Raw genomic sequence first — 23,726 nt, 5'->3', positions numbered from 1 at the left:
CAGCAACCTTTGCAGGGACCAGGACGCCCTCAACCACCGGCGGCTCTGCGATCCCCCTGTCTGGCATAGCAGTTGTGTCCACACCCTTGTTACTTAAGTTAGCCTTACCCAGCATGGCTAGCAATTGTTTGGCCCAGCTGTCCCAGTCCATTGTGGTTCCACCATGGGCGTTCCACAGTGTTGCATCACCTGCTGTAGAAAGCCGCACAGAAACATGGGATTCATTAGCTTTAACTGCACATTCCTCACTTCTATATACATCATTTTGTGACACCATACTTTTATCAATGTTGCATTGGGGTGATGCTTCATCACCTAAAGCTTGGTGCAGCACATCATTCTGAACACCTTTTTCTGGTGGCATTACAGACACATTCAGCTTTGTACACTCAACTTTTGCAGGCTGAATTAACCCCTTGCCCACTGGGCTACATGTAGGGTTGTGGGGCTGCGCCCACACGCTCTCACTGTGTGAATTAGTCCCCCCTTGTTCCACCAGCATAGCACCAGAGCCATCCTGGGCAGCCTCTGACTCCAACACATGGAGACCCCATGAGACTTCCATGGACAATCCTGTGCCTCTGCCTGTCATGGGAGATCTCCTACTCTCATCACTGGTAGTGAACACATTACCAACCTCACTCTCAGATATGACATTACAAGAAATACATGTTTCAATGTCATTACACTCATCACGTTTAGCAATAGTATCACTTTTGTTAGTACGATCATTAGCATTCTCATTACATGTAGACACAACTGCTGTTTTTGTGGTTTGTTTATGAGCCACCATAACCTCTGAGCGACTCTTCACAGCACCTGCTCTCTGTAAAGGGGCACTTTTGCCTATTTGGGCAGCTCCATAGCTGACCTGGGAAACTCTCTGCTCCAACACTGCAAGCTCCTTGGAAGTTTCCCTGGGCAACCCTGCAGCAGCTGTCACTAGGGAACATGGTACCAGCACTGTTTTGGTCACCCCTAGCTCAATTTTCCCAGCCATCTGCTGGATCATAGCAGGCATATGCAGAGTCCCCATGTCCTTTTCAGTCTTTAGCCCTGCGTCTAGTTGGGCTTTACGCTGCGCCTCCCCACTGCTCTGGGTAGCACAATGCAGAAAGTCTATGTCCATTTGTACCGTGGATCTCCCCACTGGACATACTCCCACTTCACTGGGTTCAGCATCATAAACTGAAAGTCTTACCAGTTCCTGCAGCTGATGTCATAGCCTTCACTTGAGTGCGTTGTCTCACTGGTGTGGTGTCTCCATAGGCTGACTCCCCCATGTGGCCATGGAGCAAAACTGCAGCCTTTCTGGACCCACTGACGCCCCCTGTAGGTAACACAAGATCTTTGTTGCTAGGGGTAACTGCAGACTTGCGCTCCAAAGCTGGTTGGCTATAACTCATGCAGGATTCAAGCTGATGTACTCTCCTTTCGGGACTGACCCCTTTGCCTAAGCGGCCATGACAGAAAACCTTACGTTTCTCTGGATTTCCAAAACCTAGGTCTTCCGGCGACACTTCTCCCATCCTGGAGCATTGCTGGCGGCCCATGATACGATGGAACTCTCCTCTAAGAAGGATTTCCTCTTTAAACTTGCGATAGTCATCCTGGTCCTCATCCATCAAATGGTAAACCGACCGGAACTCTATCCGCAATAAGGTTTGCAGCAGTTTTGGCCACCGGTCCCTAGGCCATTTTCTCTTTACAGCAACTTTTTCAAATCTTACAAGGAAGTCTCCCACCTCCTCTGTAGGCAGCATGGGTTGCACATAGTCAGAGGCCAAGATCTCAGCCCCTTGCAGTGCACCCGACTCTTTGCGATTCCGCTTGAACCATTCATTCGCTGTCTCACATGTCACTGGCCCCTTTTTACTGGTCCTACAAGGTGGAGACATCTTCTCAGACCATGCTGAGCTCACTTCTTGGCATCTCCTCCATGACTGGCTCTCACTCGTTGCCATTGGATACCACTTCTGAGGACACAGCTGATCACAATCATTAGTAGATGAGCTCCAGAATTCATCAACCTCCCATCCAGCTTGGTTATTCCACAAACATTCCTGTGACAAGGGGCAATGGGCAACAGCATGTCCCCACTCACTACAACTAATGCAGCGCAGAGGCCTCCTTGCGTCATGCTGTGGCACCTTTGGGCTCAGGCTGCCAGGAACAACATCCTCTTTCACTTCTCCTTTAACTCGGGGTGACATGATCAATTTACCCCAGATCACAGCGATGTCAGACTCAGACAAATTCTCTGGTGTGGCTGGGGCATGTGGTGAAATACCCTCTAGCCACAATAGCTGCTCCCTGGCTTTAGCAAGGATTGCTTCCTTTTTTTGCTTTGACCGTCCCATCCTTGCAATCACCTGCACACAGCAGCTTGTAACAGTTCTCAGCAGATTGTCTCGGGTTCTCGGGTTGTGTACATTCACAGGTACACAACCCGCATGCAACACAGTCCATCAAATAAACGTATACGCAATGCTGTTCGCCTGGCTGCCACACACAGCTAGCAGTAGTTCCTGATGCGACTCACCATGGAGCAAGGACCCGGATTCCACCTTCTACATGCCCGCATTCGAACACCACTTGTAATGTTCGGGTGATTAAACTCAATTGGTAGATGCGCGTTTTAGTCTACATCAGGCAGGCGTTTTATGGTTAAGGGCCTGGTAGCCCACGTTTATTATAAGAAAACAAAATATTAGTTCATCCAGTAATCCCACGCAGGGGTTTAAATTCATTCAGCACACAAATGAACATACCAAGCCACCTGGCTCTCAATTGTCAACAGTTCCTCTGCTTGCTCCCAACAGGTTTGTCAACTCTTTCCAGCCTCCTGGACTCACCGACTTCCTTAGTCTTCCTGACTCTCAAGGTTGTCAGCCTTTCCCAGTCCCTTACACGGACTACAGTCTCCCACAGGGCAAACCACTCTTCAACCAGCAGCAAGCTGCTCACACTCCACCACCTTCCACACCCCTCTACAACTTCCTGTCTTGCTTTTTAAAGACACTGCCTTAACAGGTGGGTTAATCAATTGTATTCCCTTAAAGAGAGCACAACCCAAACAGAGGGGAAATATAGTGTCCTTCCAGGACCCAGCCACGGCGTCCATTACAATATATATATATATATATATATATATATATATATATATATATATATATATAATTTTTTTTTTTTAAGCTGAGACCCTAGGGCAGTGATGGCGAACCTTGGCACCCCAGATGTTTTGGAACTACATTTCCCATGATGCTCAACTACACTGCAGAGTGCATGAGCATCATGGGATATGTAGTTCCAAAACATCTGGGGTGCCAAGGTTCGCCATCACTGCCCTAGGGAATAAAATGGCAGCTGTTGCAAATTTTTATGTTACACAGTATTTGCGCAACAATATTTTTTTAAATGCCTTTTTTCGGGGGGAAAAAAAAAGTTTCTTGAATTGAAAAACAAAACGGTAAAGTTAGCCCAATTTTTTTGCATAATGTGAAAGACACAGAGTAAATAGATACCCAACATGCCAAGCTTTAAAATTGCGCACACTTGTGGAATGGCGCCAAACTTTGGTACTTAACCATTTCCGGACCACCCACTGTGGTTATACGTTGGTATTTTTGAAGGAGGATATCGTTGTTATGGCAGCAGGTAGCTGGCAATCTCTATCGTTGTCACCGGGCACTGGATGATTCTTTCTCCGGGCACTTGATGGCACGGGAGAGCCCAGAGAAGCACTGGATGGTGGCGAGAGGGTGGGTCGTCCCCTCCGATCGCTTTTAAGAATGATCAAGCAGTGGAATTGCCGCTATGATCGTTCTTATCGTGCACAGAATCGCCGGCTGCAAAGAATGATATCTGAATGATGCCTGTAGCTGCAGCCATCAATCAGATATCCCCACACAAAGTCAAGGACGTCATATGATGTACTGTGGTAGGGAAGTGGTTAATTGGTAATTGCGCGGTCATGCAACACTGTACCCATCAAAATTTTATAGAATTTTTAACACATAGAGCTTTCTTTCAGTGGTATTTGATCACCACTGGTTTTTTTTTTGTGATAAATGAAAAAAGTCTGAGAAACTTGGGGAAAACCCCCCTGAAAAATATCTATCTCTCTTCTATCTCTCTTCGATCTCTCTTCGATCTCTCTTCGATCTCTCTTCGATCTCCCTCTTCTCTCTCTCTCTCTCTCTCTCTCTCTCTCTCTCTCTTTTTCTCTCTCTCTCTCTCTCTCTCTCTCTCTCTCTCTCTCTCTCTCTCTCTCTTTTTCTCTCTCTCTCTCTCTTTTTCTCTCTCTCTATCTCTCTCTCTCTCTCTTTTTTCTCTCTCTCTCTCTCTCTCTCTCTCTCTCTTTTTCTCTCTCTCTCTCTCTCTCTCTCTCTCTCTTTTTCTCTCTCTCTCTCTCTCTCTCTCTTTTCTCTCTCTCTCTCTCTCTCTCTCTCTCTCTCTCTCTTTTTCTCTCTCTCTCTACTATATTGGCAAAAGTATCGGGACACCCTCCAAATCATTGGATCCAGGTGTATAAAATTGACACGTAGGCATGCAGACTGCTTCTACAAACATTTGTGAGTAGAACGGGTCGCTCTCAGGAGCTCAGTGAAATCAAGCATGGTACCGTGATAGGTTGCCACCTGTGCAATAAGTCCATCTGTAAAATTTCCTTGCTACTAAATTCCATGGTCAACTGTTATGCCACGTACACACGATCGGAATTATGGTCGGAAAAAGGTCTGATGGTTTTCCCGACGGAATTCCGCTCAAGCTGTCTTGCCTACACACGGTCACACCAAATTCCGACCACCAAGAACGCGGTGATGTACAACATGTACGACGGGACTAGAAAAGGGAAGTTCAGTAGCCAGCAAGCCAATAGCTCCCATCTCGTAGTTGAATCTGAGCATACGTGAGTTTTTGCGCGTCGGAATTGCATACACACGATTGGAATTTCCGAAGTTTTTCTGTCGGGAAAATTGAGAACCTGCTCTGACATTTTTGCTGGCGGGAATTCGGCCAGCTAAATTCCGATGGAGCATACACGCGGTCACATTTTCTCTTGAAAACCTGAAATTCCGGTCACGTGTACGCGGCATTAGTGGTTTTATAAAAGTGGAAGCCACTGGGAACAACAGCAACTTGGCCACGTAAAATGACAGAGCGGGTTCAGCACATGCTGAATGGCACAGTGCACAGAAGTCGCCAACTGTCTTCAGAGTCAATAGCTACAGACCTCCAAACTTCCTGTGGCCTTCAGATTCGCACAACAGTAGTGCGTAGAGAGCTTCATGGAATGGATTTCCGTGGCTGAGCAGCTGCATCCAAGCCTTACATCACCAAATGCAATGCAATGTGTCAGATGTAGAGGTGTAAAGCACGCCGACACTGGATTCTAGAGCAGTGGAGACGTGTTCTCTGGAGTGATGAATCACACTTCTCTGTCTGGCAATCCGATGGACTTGTCTGGGTCGGCGGTTGCCAGGAGACCGGTACTTGTCTAACTGCATTGTGCCAAATGTAAAGTTTGTTGGAGGGGAGATTATGGTGTGGGGGGGTTGTTTTTCGGGGTTTGGCTTGGCCCTTTAGTTCCAGTGAAGGGAACTCTTAAGGCATCAGCATACCAAGACATTTTGGACAATTTCATGCTCCCAACTTTGTGGGAACAATTTGGGAATGTCCCCTTCCTGTTCCAACATGACTGCGTACCAGTGCACAAAGCAAGGCCCATAAAAGATATGAATGAGCGAGTTTGGGGTGGAGGAACTTGACTGGCCTGCACAAAGTCCTTACCTAAACCCGATAGAACACCTTTGTGATGAATTAGAGCGGTCTGTGAGCCAGGTCTTCTCGTCCACATCAGTGTCTGACCTCACAAATGCACTTCTGGAAGAATGGTCAAACATCCCTATAGACACACTCCTAAACGTTGTGGATGGCCTTCCCAGAAGAGTTGAAGCTGTTATAGCTGCAAAGGGTGGTCCTGCAAGCAGCATCTTTTGGAGCGATGTATACATCGCTGCTCCACCGGTCCTGCCCATTGAAATGAATGGGCACTGCTGCAGAAGCGCTGCTTTTTGGAGTGCTTAACCCTTTCTTTGTCCGATAGCGGAGGTTAAATACGACCGAAAAGTGCCGTTGCCGAAGCTCTTCGTGGGCGGTTTGAAAGGGGTCTCTCTCTCTCTCTCATATATATATATATATATATATATATATATATATATATATATATATATATATATGTACTGTCATATATATATATATATCTATCTCTCTCTCTCTAGTGTAAAGGCAGGTGTCCCAATACTTTTGACAATAGTGTGTATATATATTAAAGCTGGGCGATTGGGAAAAAAAAAACTGCGCTTTTTTTTTTTTTTTTTGATGGACACCGTGCCGGTCCTGAGGAGCTGTGGGCAGGAGTTTTTAGGCGAGGCCTCGACCTCTCCCTCTCAACTCGATTCAAGATTTTAAATCGAGATTTTATATATATATATATATATATATAAATATATTATAATATAATTTTATAGCATGACCGAAAAGAAACTACTCCACATAGTGTGAATCCATATAAATGTAAAATTTATTAAAAGGAAGTTGGAAACTCACATTTAGAAAATGGATCAAGTGCTTAAAATTGAGGTTTGTGGGTAACGCAATAACATCAGCATGCCTCGGCCCAATGCGTTTCGTCTAAAGAGACATCATCTGGGATTCTTGCAATAAGAATTAGAAGAAAATAGAAGCCTTCGGGGGGAAGAACCCCACAATTCAGGCAAATGGGGTCGGAAATGAATGCTTCTTGAATGAAACCTAACATCCTTTTGGGGTGCAGAAATGAGGGGGATCAGGCAGGGGAATTCTGAACCAGGAAATAAAAAGCTGCCCCGTGATGGATCTATTCTCTTTTATATAAACAAGCCATGATGCAACACACAGCAGATCTGTGACACTTCTAAGTACTGTCATAGGCTACATCCTGTTGACGGCTAACCAGAGATAATAAAATTAAGAGGAAAGCAGAAGGATGTGAAATTAGAAAGTTCAAAAAGTTCCTGCGCAGTTTCCTTGCCGCCCCTCACAGCCTGTATATAGGAGTATGATCCTCTAGGTCTGTAGGGAATTCCTGATTACCTGCTACTCTGCAGACCTGTGCACAGGGACTGAAAGCAATAGGTGCTCAATATTTCTCAGTAGTAGGGCTCTCTCAAACTGGCCCTTATTTTGACTCTTAAACACTTACATGTCTCCTGTTACGACCCAGCGCTGTCCCGGCTGTAGCTCTACCATTCCAGGTCTGACATGAGAGCAGTTGTAGCCTTAGACTGCTGTCAGTCAAATCTTGTGCGCAGGAGGCGTGGCCGAGCCAGCCTGTGTGTATCTATGGACACACACAGCCCAGAGCAGGAGCGCTCCTGTATGGATGCTGCCTCAGCACATGCTTAGGGGGCACCTGGAGGAGAGGAGGAGCGGATGGCATCGGCAAGGGACTCCAGAAGACATAAGAGACAGCTCCATGCAGTATAACATCATCCTTTTTTTTATTTTTTATTATGCTATGGGAAAAAAATAAGCTTTACAATCCCTTTTAAACCTTTATGTAGCAGCTGGGAGAGGAGTGAATAGTATTATTATAGAGCATGGGTGTCAAACTTAATTTCATCGCAGGCCGCACGGGCATTATTGTTGCCCTCAAAGGGCCGGTTTTATCTGTAGGACTATATACAGTGCATCTAGAAAGTATTCACAGCGCTTCACTTTTTCCACATTTTGTTATATTATAGCCTTATTCCAAAATGCATTAAATGCATTAATTTCCCCAAAATTCTACAAAAAATACACCATAATCACAATGTGAAAGAAGTATTCACAGCCTTTGCTCAATACTTTGTTAAAGCACTTTTGGCACCAATTACAGCCTCAAGTTTTTTTGGATATGATGCTACAAGCTTGGCACACCTATTTTTGGGCAGTTTCTCCCATTCTTCTTGGCAGGACCTCTCAAGCTCCATAAGGTTGGATGGGGAGCGTCAGGAACATTCATAGTTGTCCCGTAGCTATTTCTTTGTTATCTTGGTTGTGTGCTTAGGGTTATTGTCCTGTTTGGAAGATGAACCTTCTCCCCAGCCTGAGGTCCAGAGTGCTTTAATCAAGGATTTCTCTGTACATTGCTGAATTCATGTTTCCCTCGATCCTGACTTGTCTCCCAGTTTCTGCCGCTGAAAAACATCCCAACAGCATGATGCCACCACCATGCTTCAGTGTAGGGATGGTATGGGCCAGGTGATGAGCGGTGCCTGGTTTCCTGCAGACATGACGCTTGCCATTCAGGCCAAAAAGTACAATCTTTGTTTCATCAGACCAGAACTTTTTATTTCTCATGGTCTGAGAGTCCTTTGGGTTCCTTTTGGAAAACTCCAGATGGGCTAGCATGTGCCTTTTACTGAGGAGTGGCTTCCATTCAGCCTCTCTACCATACAGGCCTGAGTAGTGGAGTGCTGCAGAGATGGTTGTTCTTCTGGAAGGTTCTCCTCTCTCCACAGAGAAACGCGGGAGTTCAGTCAGAGTGACCATCGGGTTCTTGGTCACCTCCCCGATTCCCTGACTAAAGCTCTTCTCCACCGATCGCTCAGTTTGGCCGGGCGGAACGCTCTAGGAAGATTCCTGGTGGTTCCGAACTTCTTCCATTTATGGATGATGGAGGCCACTGTGCTCATTAGGACTAGAAATGTTTCTGTACCCTTCTGTACCCAGATCTGTGCCTCAATACAATCCTGCCTGAGGGGTCTGCAGACAATACATTGGATGGTGCAATTGCCACTGATTTGACATGCAATTTGACATGTTAACCCCTTGCCGACCAGCCGTCACAGTTCTACTGGGGCAGAATGGTACAGCTGGGCGAAACAACGTTGTATAACACCGCTTCGCCCGTTTTTTTTAACCACCCACCGTCGTTATACATTGCCACTTTTAAGAGGAATATTGTTGTAATGACAGCAGCTAGCTGCCATAACCCCGGTATCCTCTTCTTTGGCTGGCGGTCTGGTTTCAGATAAAAGTGGTCTCTGCGGCAGATACGCCACAATATCACTTTTATTGGTGGCGTCAGAGGGCCCCTCCCTCCCGCCACATTCTGTGCCCTCCGCCGCATACTGGAGCCGTCGCCACCAGCGGAGGCAGCGATTGGATCTTCACCCTTCCTGGGCATGAAGACGAGTGAGGGGAAAATGGTCCCTCCGCCTCCATAACAAAGCAGGGCAGAAGCGACATCAAAAAGTCACTTACACCCATAGTTCTTAAAGGTGTGTGTATATATATATAATATATATATATATATGTGTGTGTGTGTGTGTGTGTATGTATATATATATATATATATATATATATATATATATATATATATATATATATATATATATATATATATATATATATATATATATATAAAAAATTTTAAATGACAAATCAATTTCTTTTATTTTTTTTTATTATTATTGCATTTTAGTGTAAATATGAGACCCAAGATCTTTTTGTCCCCAGATCTCATATTTAAAGCGGAGGGCCGGTTATATAAAAAAAAAAAAGTCAGCAGCTGCAAACACTGCAGCTGCTGACTTAATAAACACACTCACCTGTCCAGGGCACCCGCGATGTCGGCCGCCCGAGGCCGACCCGTCCCTCGGCTCTCGGGTCCCGGCGCCGCCATCCCTTGTAAGGGAAACAGGCAGCGGAGCCTTACGGCTTCACTGCCCGTTTCCTACTGCGCATGCGCGAGTCCCGCAGCTACTGCGCATGCGCGAGTCCCGCAGCGCTTTCTGAATGGGACGCACTGTGTTCTGGAACACACAGTTCCCAGAACACAGCGCGACTCATTACCCAGAAGACGCCGCGACGAAGAGAGAAGACAGAAGATCTCCGCGGAGGAGGAAGAGGAAGATTAGGATAAAGTGCCTAGCAACAGGCATTTCTGGTAAGTAAAAAAAAAATTTTTTTTCATTTTTTTTTTTTTTTAGATTTTTTGTAATTTTTAACATTTTTTTGTTTTTCAGGGTGGCCCTCCCCTTTAAGAGGCCATGCTGTTTTTCTATTACAAGTGATGTTTACATTCCTTGTAATAGGAATAAAAGTGACACAATTTTTATTTTTATTTTTTTAAACAGTGTAAAAATAAACAAAGGTTTATAAGGAAAAAATGTTTTTTTTTTAAATGCGCCCGTCCCGCCGAGCTCACGTGCAGAAGCGAACGCATACGTGAGTAGCCCCACATATGAAAACGGAGTTCAAACCACACATTTGAGGTATCGCCGCGATCGGCAGAGCGAGAGCAATAATTCTAGCCCTTGACCTCTGTAACTCAAAACACGCAACCTGTAGAATTTTTTTTTAACGTCGCCTATGGAGATTTTTAAGGGTAAAAGTTTGCCGCCGCAATTTTGAAGCGTGACATGTTGGGTATCAATTTACTCGCCGTAACATCTTTCATAATATAAAAAAAAAAATTGGGCTAACTTTTCTGTTGTCTTATTTTTTAATTCAAAAAAGTGAATTTTTTCCAAAAAAAGTGCGCTTGTAAGACCGCTGTGCAAATACGGTGTGACAGAAAGTGTTGCAACGCCATTTTATTCTCCAGGGTGTTAGAAAAAAAAATATGTTTGGGGGTTCTTAGTAATTTTATAGCAAAAAAACCTGTTTTTAACTTGTAAACAACAAATCTCAGAAAGAGGCTCGGTCCTTAACCACTTGCCTACTGGGCACTTAAACCCCCCTCATGGGAACAGACCAATTTTCAGCTTTCGGTGCTCTAAACACTTTGAAGGACAATTACTCAGTCATGTAACACTGTACCCAAATGAATTTTTCGTCTTTTTTTTTTCATACAAATAGAGCTTTCTGTTGGTGGTATTTGATCACCTCTGGGTTGTTGTGTGTTTTGTTTTGTTTTTTGCGCTATAAATGAAAAAAGACTGAAAATTGTGAAGAAAAAAAACACATTTTTCTTTGCTTCTGTGATAAAATTTAGCAAATTATTATTTTTTCTTCTAAAATTTTTGCCATAATTTATACTTCTACATATCTTTGGTAAAAATAACCCAAATTATTGGATATTATTTGGTCTTTGTGAAAGTTAGAGAGTCTACAAGCTTGTCTACAATCAAAAATTGATCACACCTGATGTACTGGTGGCCTATCTCATTTCTTGAGACCCGAACAAGCCAGGAAAGTACAAATACCCCCCAAATGACGCCTTTTTTGAAAGTAGACATTCCAAGGTATTTAGTAAGAGGCATGGTGAGGTTTTTGGTGTCGTCATTTTTTTCCCACAATTCTTTGCAAAATTAAAAAAAAAAATTTCCCCCACAAAATTGTCATTGTAATAGGTTATTTCTCTCACATGGCATGTGTATACCACAGATGACACCCCAAAATACATTCTGCTGCTACTCCTCCTGAGTACGGTATAAAGATACCACATGTGTGGGACTTTTTTACAGCCTGGCCACATAGAGAGGCCCAACATGCAGGGAGCACCGTCATGTGTTTTAGGAGCATAAATTACACATCTAACTTGTTGACTACCTATTACAGGTTTGAAGGCCCTGGAGCACCAGGACAATGACACGTGGCACTGATGACAGATGGCACTAATATGTGGCACTGATGACAGATGGCACTAATATGTGGCACTGATGACAGGTGGCATTAATACGTGGCACTGATGGCACGTGACACTGACATGTGGCACTGATGACAGATGGCACTAATATGTGCCACTGATGACACGTGACACTGACGTATTAGTGCCATCTGTCATCAGTGTCACGTTTCATCAGTGCCACATTAGTGCCATCTGTCATCAGCGTCACATGTCATCAGTGCCACCTGTCAGTGTCATGTGTCATTAGTGCCATGTATTAGTGCCGTCTGTCATCAGTGCCATGTATTAGTGGCAATAGGTGGCACTGATGACAGATGCCACTAATATGTGGCACTGATACGTGATACTGAGGTGGCACTGGTGACAGATGGCACTAATAGGTGGCACTGGTGACGGATGGCACTGATGACATGTGACATTGATGTGGCACTGTGAACAGTTGGCACTGATAGGTGGCACCGGGGACAGATGGCACTGACGGGTACTGTGGGCACTGTATGTTCTTTTATTTATTTATTTTTTACACTTGCGATGCAGCAGGAAGCTCTCCCCCCTCACATACTGTCTCTGTGTGACATATGAGATCATCTCTCATTGGACACTCAGATCGAGTGCTAAATGGCCGCTGTGGTTGGTCATTTAGCACAATCTGTGATTGGCTGTGTCCAAGGGACACAGCCAACACAGAATTTCGCCGTTGCGGTGCGCATCGGGGAAGTTAACAGGAGGATGTCCAGGGACACCCTCCCGGAAATTGGGCGCTGCGCTGTAGCCGTCTTTCGGCTATAGCGCGGATGCCTAGTGGTTACGTGATTAACTAATAAAGACCAAATGTAGAAAGAGTCAGTACTCATTCCCTTTATAACAGTATTGCGCCTTTCATGTAGACCTGCATTTTTCTGCAAATCCTATTGCACTCCATAGTCACATAGTAGGTGAGGTTAAAAAAAAAAGACATAATCACACACATGGGTTGGACTTGTATGTATGTCAGTATTACATTGTATATCCCTGTATGTTGTGGTCGTTCAGGTGTTTATCTAATAGTTTCTTGAAACTATCAATGCCTCCCGCTGAGACCACCGACTGTGGAAGGCAATTCCACATCCGCTCTTACAGTAAAGAACCCTGTACGTAGTTTAAGGTTAAACCTCTTTTCTTATTTTAATGAGTGGCCACATGTCTTGTTAAACTCCCTTCTGCGAAAAAGTTTTCTCCCTATTGTGGGGTCACCAGTACGGTATTTGTATATTGAAATCATATCCCCTCTCAAGCGTCTCTTCTTCAGAGAGAATAAGTTCAATGCTCACAACCTTTCCACATAACTAATATCCTCCAGACCCTTTATTAGCTTTGTTGCCCTTCTTTGTAGTCGCTCCATTTCCAGTACATCCTTCCTGAGGACTGGTGCCCAGACCCGGACAACATAGTCCAGGTGCTGCCGGACCGGAGTCTTGTAGAGCGGGAGAATTATCGTTTTATCTCTGGAGTCGATTCCCTTTTTAATGTCAATATTCTGTTTGCTTTGTTAGCAGCAGCTTGGCATTGCATTCCATTGCTGAGCCGATCATCTACTAGGACCCCCAGGTCCTTTTCCATCCTATACTCCCCCAGAGGTTCTCTCCCCCCCAGTGTATAGATTGCATTCAGATTTTTGCCACCCAAATGCATTATTTTACATTTTTCTACATTGAATCTCATTTGCCATGTAGTTGCCCACCCCATTCATTTGTTCAGATATTTTTGGAAGGTTTCCACATTCTGCGGAGAAGTTATCGCCCTGCTTAGCTTAGTATTATCAATACTGATTGGCGCTTTAATCAGACGGATTTACAGTACTCGTCTCTGAGAAATCCTCCCAGTTATAAAGTCTTTCTGTCATATAGACATTTTAGTTCAGCTATAAAGAGGTTTAAAGGATTAGTAAACTTGATATACTATTTACTTTTCTATCAAGAGGATAGTAATCGTATTTGCAATTATGTATTTAAATGTTCACGTGTCATTGTAAAAACATAAAGAGAAACCTCACCCAGCTAAGCAAAAGCCACTTCTACAAGCACTGCAGCCGCACACATACATGATCTGATGGGGCTCACGGAACCTCGTTAATGGTTAAATATCTTGTAAATGATAACCCCCCCTTTTTTTGGGGGGTTCTATTATTATTATTACTGTTTCTATAAAAAAATTCTCTCGCTCGCATTCATATATGTTTTGTACGTCCGAAAACATTAAATAAAGACTATATATTAAAAAAATAAAAATAAAAAAAAAATTCAGATTTGTTTGACAACGTGTTTCATGAACCCATGCTGTCTGTTGCTTAAAATATGTTTTTCCAGCAAGAACTCATCTATGTGGTCTTTTATTAACCACTAGAGATCCGCGCTATAGCCGAATGACGGCTACAACGCGGACCTGCTTTGCCGGGACTACATCTATTGACGTCGTCCCGTGCACGATCGGCCTGCGCGGCGCGCTCTGTGATCAGTCAGTCTATGAGACTCGCCTGATCATGGATCGGAGCAAGGGGTCGATCCCGACCGCTTACCACGTGATCAGCTGTCAGCCAATGACAGCTGATCATGTGACACAGAGCCGGTAATCGGCTATTTTTCCTCCTCGCGCTGATAGCGCGAGGTGAAAAAAAAAACAGCTGATCACCGGCGGCCGTGATCGGGACATCAGTTTCGATCATGGCCAGCTTATCAGTGCCCACCTGCCCCCGGCCAGTCCATCCAAATAATAAAAAGTGCCACCCATGAGTGCCCACAGTGCCACCCATCAGTACCCACAGTGCCACCTATCAGTGCCCACAATCTGCCTCAACAACAGTGCTGCACCCCAGTGCCACATATCCATGTCCATCAGTGTCATCTACCAGTGCCACCTATCAGTGCCCATCAGTCCCATCTATCAGTGGTACCTATCAGTACCCCTTAGTGCCACCCATCCGTGCCATCTTATCTGTGCCCATCTTTGCCCATCAGTGACGCCTTATCTGTGCCCATCAGTACTGCCTTATCTGTGCCTATCGGTGCTACCTTATCTGTACCTATTAGTGCCGCCTTAACTGTGCCTATCAGTGCCCACCAGTGCAGCCTATCAGTGCCCACCAGTGCCGCCTCATCAGCGCATTTCAATGAAGGAGAAAAATGACCTGTTTGCAAAATTTTATAACAAACTATGAAACATGATTTTTTTTTTATTTTTATTTTTTTGCATCTTTTTTTGTTTAGCAAAAAATAAAACTCCCAGCTGTAATTAAATACCACCAAAAGAAAGCTCTATTTGTGGGAAAAAAATGATAAAAATGTGATAAATGTCATTTGGGTACAGTGTTGTATGCCCGCGCAATTGTCATTCAAAGTGCATCAGCGCTGAAAGCTGAAAATTGGTCTGGGCAGGAGGGGGGTTTAAGTGCCCAGTAGGCAAGTGGTTAAACTCTCCTGTATATTCACAACTATAAAAGTTAAACTAACAGGTGTATAGTTACTTGGTAAAGACTTTTTTTGTTCCCTTTTTAAATATAGGCACCACATTGGACCTGCCCCAATCCAGTCAGTGGTACTATTCCAGTCATTAATACGTTCCTAAAAATTAGAAACAATGGCCTTGAAAGTCTGCTCTCTGCTGACGTCACAGGAATCCGTCGAGGTCTGGATCCGCCAGGTGCCTGGACTGACACCCGTCTCAGCCTCCTAGCGAGCCGCTCGAAACCAGAGATAGAAGCTCCGCCCCCTCCACAGCTCAGCACTCCAGTGAGCGTGGAGGAGCAGAGCAGGAGAGATGCCGATTGACAGTCACCAGCTCTCTGCTCGGGGGAGCTGTGAGAACCGAGCCATCGGCGCTGTTTGATCGCTCGGTTCTCAGTGTAGGGGCATCGGGGAAATGATGCAGCATCAGACCAATGCTGCATCTACTTAGATAAGTTTGCAACTGGAAAAAAACCCCCCAAAAAAAACATTAATTCTCTTTTAATGGATGGAATGCATTAAGATAAAAAAAAAAAAAAAACCTTCTGACTTTACAACCACTTACATTTGAAGTTTTGTGTTTGTTTGGGTTTCCCCCATCATTGTTCCTTCTACATTACAAAAATATACTGGTAGGTTAATGTGGATTCTTCTTAAACTGGTCCTAGCGTGTGAGTATGACTGTGTGACGGAAATTAGATTAGTACGTTGGAATGTGAAAGCTTTGTTAGGGATCGTATACTCAAACCTGATATTTCAGTTTCTGAATGATGCTGGAAAGTGAAACCACCTGGCAATGTCTTCTCTCTCCCAAGGATTGTAGTGGTAAGATCTCTGCTCTGAGTTCCCATGTCTGTATACCTGCTGTGCCCATTATGAGGGGTTCCCGCCATCCCTGTGCTGAGTTCCCAGGTCTGTACACCTGTGCCCATTATGATGGGGTTCCTACTATCCCAGTGCTTAGTTCCCGGGTCTGTACACCTGCTGTGCCCAATATAAGGAGTTCCCACCATCCCTGTGCTGAGTTCCCGGGTCTATACACACGCTGTGCCCATTATGAGGGGTTCCCACCATCCCAGTTCTGAGTTCCCAGGTCTGTATACCTTCTGTGCCCATTAGGAGGAGTTCCCACCATCCCTGTGCTGAGTTCCTGGGTCTATACACACACTGTGCCCATTATGAGGGGTTCCCACCATCCCTGTGCCAAGTTCCCGGGTCTATACACGCGCTGTGTCCATTATGAGGGGTTCCCACTATCCCAGTGCTGAGTTCCCGGGTCTGTATACCTGCTGTGCCCATTATGAGGGGTTCCCACCATCCCTGTGCCAAGTTCCCGGGTCTATACACGCGCTGTGCCCATTATGAGGAGTTCCCACTATCCCAGTGCTGAGTTCCCAGGTCTGTATACCTGCTGTGCCCATTATGAGGGGTTGCCACCATCCCTGTGCTGAGTTCCCGGGTCTGTATACCTGCTGTGCCCATTATGAGGGGTTCCCGCCATCCCTGTGCTGAGTTCCCAGGTCTGTACACCTGTGCCCATTATGATGGGGTTCCTACTATCCCAGTGCTTAGTTCCCGGGTCTGTACACCTGCTGTGCCCAATATAAGGAGTTCCCACCATCCCTGTGCTGAGTTCCCGGGTCTATACACACGCTGTGCCCATTATGAGGGGTTCCCACCATCCCAGTTCTGAGTTCCCAGGTCTGTATACCTGCTGTGCCCATTAGGAGGAGTTCCCACCATCCCTGTGCTGAGTTCCTGGGTCTATACACACACTGTGCCCATTATGAGGGGTTCCCACCATCCCTGTGCCAAGTTCCCGGGTCTATACACGCGCTGTGTCCATTATGAGGGGTTCCCACTATCCCAGTGCTGAGTTCCCGGGTCTGTATACCTGCTGTGCCCATTATGAGGGGTTCCCACCATCCCTGTGCCAAGTTCCCGGGTCTATACACGCGCTGTGCCCATTATGAGGAGTTCCCACTATCCCAGTGCTGAGTTCCCAGGTCTGTATACCTGCTGTGCCCATTATGAGGGGTTGCCACCATCCCTGTGCTGAGTTCCCGGGTCTGTATACCTGCTGTGCCCATTATGAGGGGTTCCCGCTATCCCTGTGCTGAGTTCCCAGGTCTGTACACCTGTGTCCATTATGATGGTGTTCCTACTATCCCAGTGCTTAGTTCCCGGGTCTGTATACCTGCTGTGCCCATTATGAGGAGTTCCCACCATCCCTGTGCTGAGTTCCCAGGTCTATACACACTCTGTGCCCATTATGAGGGGTTCCCACCATCCCAGTGCTGAGTTCCCAGGTCTGTATACCTGCTGTGCCCATTATGAGGGGTTGCCACCATCCTTGTGCTGAGTTCCCGGGTCTGTACACCTGCTGTGCCCATTATGAGGGGTTCCCACCATCATTGTGCTGAGTTCCCGGGTCTGTACACCTGCTGTGCCCATTATGAGGGGTTCCCACCATCCCTGTGCCAAGTTCCCGGGTCTATACACGCGCTGTGCCCATTATGAGGAGTTCCCACTATCCCAGTGCTGAGTTCCCAGGTCTGTATACCTGCTGTGCCCATTATGAGGGGTTGCCACCATCCCTGTGCTGAGTTCCAGGGTCTGTATACCTGCTGTGCCCATTAGGAGGAGTTCCCACCATCCCTGTGCTGAGTTCCTGGGTCTATACACACACTGTGCCCATTATGAGGGGTTGCCACCATCCCTGTGCTGAGTTCCCGGGTCTGTACACCTGCTGTGCCCATTATGAGGGGTTGCCACCATCCCTGTGCTGAGTTCCCGGGTCTGTACACCTGCTGTGCCCATTATGAGGGGTTGCCACCATGCCTTTTTGGATTTTCATTATTTTATATTATTGAGAATCTTACAGGAAGGGCTGGAACACACAAAGGTAGATGGGGAACACCCAAGAGTCCCAAGCAGGGGAACGGTAACATTGTCTGGAACTACAGCAGAAGAATTTCATTGAAGGATCCAAAACCTTTACTAATCCGCGGGCCGTCTCAGCGTAGCGCCACCTATCACTAAATTCTGGATTTTTAGATGGACTGAACCTCATTTATTCCATGTGAAAATGCTGTGTAATACGAGTAAATGTTATGAAGGAGTAAAAATAAAGCAAAAAAAATGTAAACAGTGAGCGCTTTCCTTTGCAGGAAGTTATATATAGCAATGGAGATCTAAATGTGATTGGAACAGGTGGAGAGAATGTGATGACACGTGTGCGTTATATGACCAGCCCGTCTTCTGCTTTGTTAATGTTTCTTTTCTCCGGCCTTGAATGCTGCTGGTTAAAATTTATACCGGGACAAAACAGAATGGAAAAGAAAACATATGCAATACATGAACATTTTCCCATGTTTTGTCCCTGGAAAGACCCTGTATGTATGGAAGAACGCCCACCGATCTGCTGGAAATCTACCCAGCTACTGACGTTACCCATAGATGCTGATTGAATGAAGAAAGATCGACAGGGTGGTTGTAGAGAAGTCAATCAGTAGCGGCTTCATTATCTTTTAATCCTTGCCTTTTGTTCTAGATCAGTGGTCTCCAAACTGCAGCCCTTTGCTTGCTTTTATCCAACCCTTGGGGCATTATTTCCTCCACTGTCAGCAACATTGGGGCATGTTTCCTTCCACTGACACAGACAAGACGGCGCCATTCCTCCCATTGACACCAATGATGGGGCACTATTCCTCCCACTGACACCAATGATTGAGCACTATTACTCCCACTGACACCAATGATGAGGCTCGATTCCTCCCGCTGACACCAAGGAATGGGCTACTATTCCTCCCACTGACACCAAGGAATGGGCCACTATTCCTCCCACTGACACCAAGGAATGGGCCACTATTCCTCCCACTGACACCAAGGAATGGGCCACTATTCCTCCCACTGACACCAAGGAATGGGCCACTATTCCTCCCGCTGACACCAAGGAATGGGCCACTATTCCTCCCACTGACACCAAGGAATGGGCCACTATTCCTCCCACTGACACCAAGGAATGGGCCACTATTCCTCCCACTGACACCAAGGAATGGGCCACTATTCCTCCCACTGACACCAAGGAATGGGCCACTATTCCTCCCACTGACACCAAGGAATGGGCCACTATTCCTCCCACTGACACCAAGGAATGGGCCACTATTCCTCCCACTGACACCAAGGAATGGGCCACAATTCCTTCCCCTGATACTGAGGAATGGGCCACAATTCCTCCCACTGACACTGAGGAATGGGCTATAATTCCTCCCACTGACACCAAGGAATGGGGCACTATTTCTGCCGTTGACGCCAAGGAATGGGGCACTTTTCCTCCCACTTTCACCAATGATGGGACACTTTTCCTCCCATTGACACTGATGGGGCACCTTTCCACTCACTGACACCAATGATGGGCACCATTCCTCCCACTGACACCAATGATGGGGCACATTTCCACCCCCTTGACACCAATGGTGGGGCACCTTTCCACCCCCTTGACACCAATGATGGGGCACCTTTCCACACACTGACGCCAATGATGGGGCACTATCTCTACCACTGACACAAGAACATTTTCTATTCCCACTGGCCACAGTCTGGCCCCACTAAAGTTTGAATGGCAGTAAACTGACCCTTTGTTTCAAAAGTTTGGAGACCCCTGTCATTGCCAGGACCTCTGCCTTTCTGTTTCATTGTGGCTCCCTTCTCTTCCAGCATCCCATGGAGGCACCCTTGCATGCAAGAACAAGAGTTTCTCCCTACACATTGTGCATCCATATAAACACACAGCCCCATAGCCTAGGGAGGTAAGGCAGTCACCCGCTTTCCCTTCCTTACTCCCCACTCACTAGCTAACAGACTGACTGGAGACTGCACTGTCCGCTGTTAACCGTTTCCTGTGATGTTCAGGGAAGCAGCACTGAGAGGGCAGGAGCCAGCAGCACTGAAATGTGCTGGGGTAAGAATTTTTAAGTCTAAAGTGCAGCCAAAAGCAATAACAGGAAAATCAGCACGAAGGACATAACTTACAGCCAGTGGAAGGTGTCCCTTGTGCTCATTGTTCATATAATCATAGCCATAACCAAAACAGGAAGTAGGAGAAAATTCCTGAAAATAAAGGAAATCTCTTAGGGGAGCGTTTGGTCAACCGCAGGGTTTTACCGCCTCCTGAATCGCAAATGTAAATGAGCCCTTAAAGCTAAAGTTTAGATCTGAGTATCTTTCCATAGTTACATTGATCCAGCTTGGACCAGTGTAGGTACGTACGTTATGTGCTAGACCTGTGTGATCCCTGTGATAGCTGGAAATCCCTGCAATAGGCACCGCTACTACAATGATCCCCACTAGATGTAGAATCGGATGCCTAACAGCTGCCCTTCTGCATTCTCAACACAGGAGGTCGCTCTCTCAGCATAGGCACTTTTTAGGGAACAGGTTGCGTTCTCTGATTTGGATGATTTGCAGAGGCAAGGTGGCGACATTCGAATCTCCACATCATCCAATCAGTGAACTCTTTGTGAATTTAAAGAAAATAGAAAGTGTTCTCCTGAATGGCTCCCAATGCCGAGCGAGCAACCTCCTCTATTCACATCTTGGCACTGTACCCAGAAGCTAGTGTTTGATCACTGTAGTGGCGGTGCAATTGGACCAATGTAAAGATTGCCATGTCTGGAATTCAGCTTTTAACAACATTTTCTTTTGTTCCTTTTATTTCTTTTAGAGATAGCGTCTGATGTCTCGCCTCTGGGAGTGGCCTCAGGAAATCCAGGTTCTAGCGCACAGGCTGCAGGGTCCATGGTGCAGAGAGCAAATAAGCGGCGCACTGGGTAAGCACAAAATAAGCGGCGCACTGGGTAAGCACAGATGAGCGGTGCAGTGGGTAAGCGCAGATGAGCGGTGCAGTGGGTAAGCGCAGATGAGCGATGCAATGGGTAAGCACAGATGAGCGGTGCAGTGGGTAAGCACAGATGAGCGGTGCAGTGGGTAAGCACAGATGAGAGGTGCAGTGGGTAAGCACAGATGAGAGGTGCAGTGGGTAAGCACAGATGAGCGGTGCAGTGGGTAAGCACAGATGAGCGGTTCAGTGGGTAAGCACAGATGAGCGGTGCAGTGGGTAAGCGCAGATGAGCGGTGCAGTGGGTAAGCGCAGATGAGCGATGCAATGGGTAAGCACAGATGAGCGGTGCAGTGGGTAAGCACAGATGAGAGGTGCAGTGGGTAAGCACAGATGAGCGGTGCAGTGGGTAAGCACAGATGAGCGGTGCAGTGGGTAAGCACAGATGAGCGGTGCAGTGGGTAAGCACAGATGAGCGGTGCAGTGGGTAAGCACAGATGAGCGGTGCAGTGGGTAAGCACAGATGAGCGGTTCAGTGGGTAAGCACAGATGAGCGGGGCAGGAATGTAAGCATCCCTATTGACAGTAATAGGTGGTGACAGGTACTCTTTATGGAGGGATCGGGGGTCTTTTAGACCCCCGATCCCTCCTTTACACTTCAATGTATTCAGATCGCTGAAAACGGCGATTCTGAATACTGTATATTTTTTTTAAACCGGCGCCATTGGCAGCCGAGTAAACAGGAAGTGACGTCATGACGTCGCTTCCGTGTTTACTATTAGGAGACTGGAATGAAGCCGCTTACGGCTTCATTCCAGTCCCTGCCCAGCAGCCGGAGGCATCAAATCGTGCATCAATCGGAGCACCGGTAAGAGCGGCGGGAGGGGAGGACGTCCCCTCCAGCTCCTCCAGCATAACAGCCGAGCGGCTTTTAGCCAACATCGGTTGTTATAGCTGGATAGCCGATCGCCCGCTCTGCAAAACGGTACTGGGATTTGGTGCGGGCATCGTCCCGGTATAACCCCCGGAAGCCGAGTACGCACATCTGCGTACGCTTGGCGGGAAGGGGTTAAATACCACCAAAAGAAAGCTCTATTTGTGTGGAAAAAAAGGACAAAAATTTCATTTGGGTACAGTGTTGTATGAGTAATTGTCATTCAAAGTGTGAGAGCGCTGAAAGCCGAAAATTGGTCTAGTTAGGAAGGGGGTTTAAGTGCCCAGTGGTCGTTGGCGGTGGAGCCCCTGGCTATTGCCCTTAGAGCGCACCCGGACATCCGCGGCCTTCGTTTAGGCCAGGTGTCCGAGGTTGTAAGTCTCTACGCGGACGATATGCTGCTGTACCTGGAGGACGCTGGCCCCTCGCTGACGGCGGCGCTGGAGGTGATTCAACGCTTTGGGGTGTTCTCTGGATTACGCATAAATTGGTCCAAATCCCAAATTCTCCCCATAGATGTCTCCGTCCCCACAGAGATGCAGGCCCTACAGCCTCTTATGTGCACAGACAGGATTAAATACCTGGGAGTGTACTGCTCTCGCTACCCGGCGGACTATGTTAGCCTTAACCTTGCACCTATTTTTTCTCTGTTGAAACAGAAGACCCAGGTGTGGTCCAGACTCCCTCTTGGGGTCATGGGCCGCTTGGGTCTTATTAAAATGATTCTTCTCCCTAAATTATTGTATCTGTTTTGGCATGCCCCGCTTCAGGTGCCATCCCACCTGTTCCGTGACATGGAATCGATCCTTAATTCGTTTGTTTGGGGCTCATCCAGGCACAAGTTGGCCTGGCAGACCCTCAAATGTCCGGCCCGCCTTGGGGGTGTTGCGCTTCCTGACTTGGAAGCGTACTACCTGGCCTCCCAGCTTTCCCACTTTTATTATCTCAACACGTACGATAAAATGCGGTACTCGTATCTGGTGTGCACCTCGGCGACAGACGTGATCGCGCATCCCTTCCAAATTGTTTTTTGTAAACACAGAAATGTCCATCGCTCGGGGCCTGGACGCGGCATGCTCACACACCACTGTCGGGTTTGGCAGTTGGCGATGTCCAGATCTGAGGCTCCTTCCCTACATACACACACGCCCCTTTGGGATAACCTTGAACTGCCTGAGCTGCTGCAAGTACCGGATTATAAAGTGTGGATCTGCAGAGGTATTATATATCTATCCCAACTTTTTACTAACCGGGGCTTCAAGACGTTCCAGGCCCTTAAGGAGGAATTTGGCCTCCCTAATCATCTATTTTTTCGATACCTGCAAGTACGTCACGCCCTACAGACGCAATTTGGGAATGCACCCCCTGCTCTCGCGGACCTCCCACTGGCAAAGTTGCTTTTCGGGGAGGATCCCCGAAAACTTATTTCCACCTTGTACCCGGGCTACAACTCATGCGTATACTCTTAAAGCTAGGTGGGAGACTGACATTGGGCGGGTGGAGGATGATCACTGGGAGGAGATGCTGGCGGTGTCGACTGAGGTATCCCCTAAATTGTCTGACAGACTGACCCATCTTTATATATTGCACCGTTCCTATCTGACTCCCAACCGCCTTGCCAAATATAAGCCTGACCTTGATCCTACATGCCCCAGATGTGGCGACAGAAATGGCACGTTCTTCCACCTTATATGGACCTGCCCCCCCGTTCACAGATACTGGGCACAGGTTATACAATTTCTACATGATCATATGGGTTCTCCTCTTACGCTCTGCCCATGCCAGTGTGTACTTGGACTCCTCCCCCTTCAG

The 23,726-nt window shown here is 46.7% G+C and overlaps 1 protein-coding gene across 2 annotated transcripts in view; it reads left to right on the top strand.

Annotated features, from left to right (window-relative positions):
* ARNT (aryl hydrocarbon receptor nuclear translocator) overlaps nucleotides 1-23,726 on the top strand; it is a 117,722-nt gene that overhangs the window by 10,025 nt on the left and 83,971 nt on the right. For both annotated transcript variants that reach the window (XM_077464239.1, XM_077464238.1), the window contains exon 2: nucleotides 20,867-20,972. In XM_077464239.1, the coding sequence (XP_077320365.1) occupies nucleotides 20,867-20,972 (106 nt within the window). The remainder of the gene's footprint in view (nucleotides 1-20,866; nucleotides 20,973-23,726) is intronic.

The sequence above is a fragment of the Lithobates pipiens genome, unplaced genomic scaffold, assembly GCF_037356315.1.
Source record: "Lithobates pipiens isolate NorthernLeopardFrog02 unplaced genomic scaffold, aLitPip1_a1.2 Scaffold_30, whole genome shotgun sequence".
Classification (NCBI taxonomy): domain Eukaryota; kingdom Metazoa; phylum Chordata; class Amphibia; order Anura; family Ranidae; genus Lithobates; species Lithobates pipiens.
Note: the sequence above shows the minus strand (reverse complement) of the source record. Positions and strands in the feature narration are given on the sequence as shown.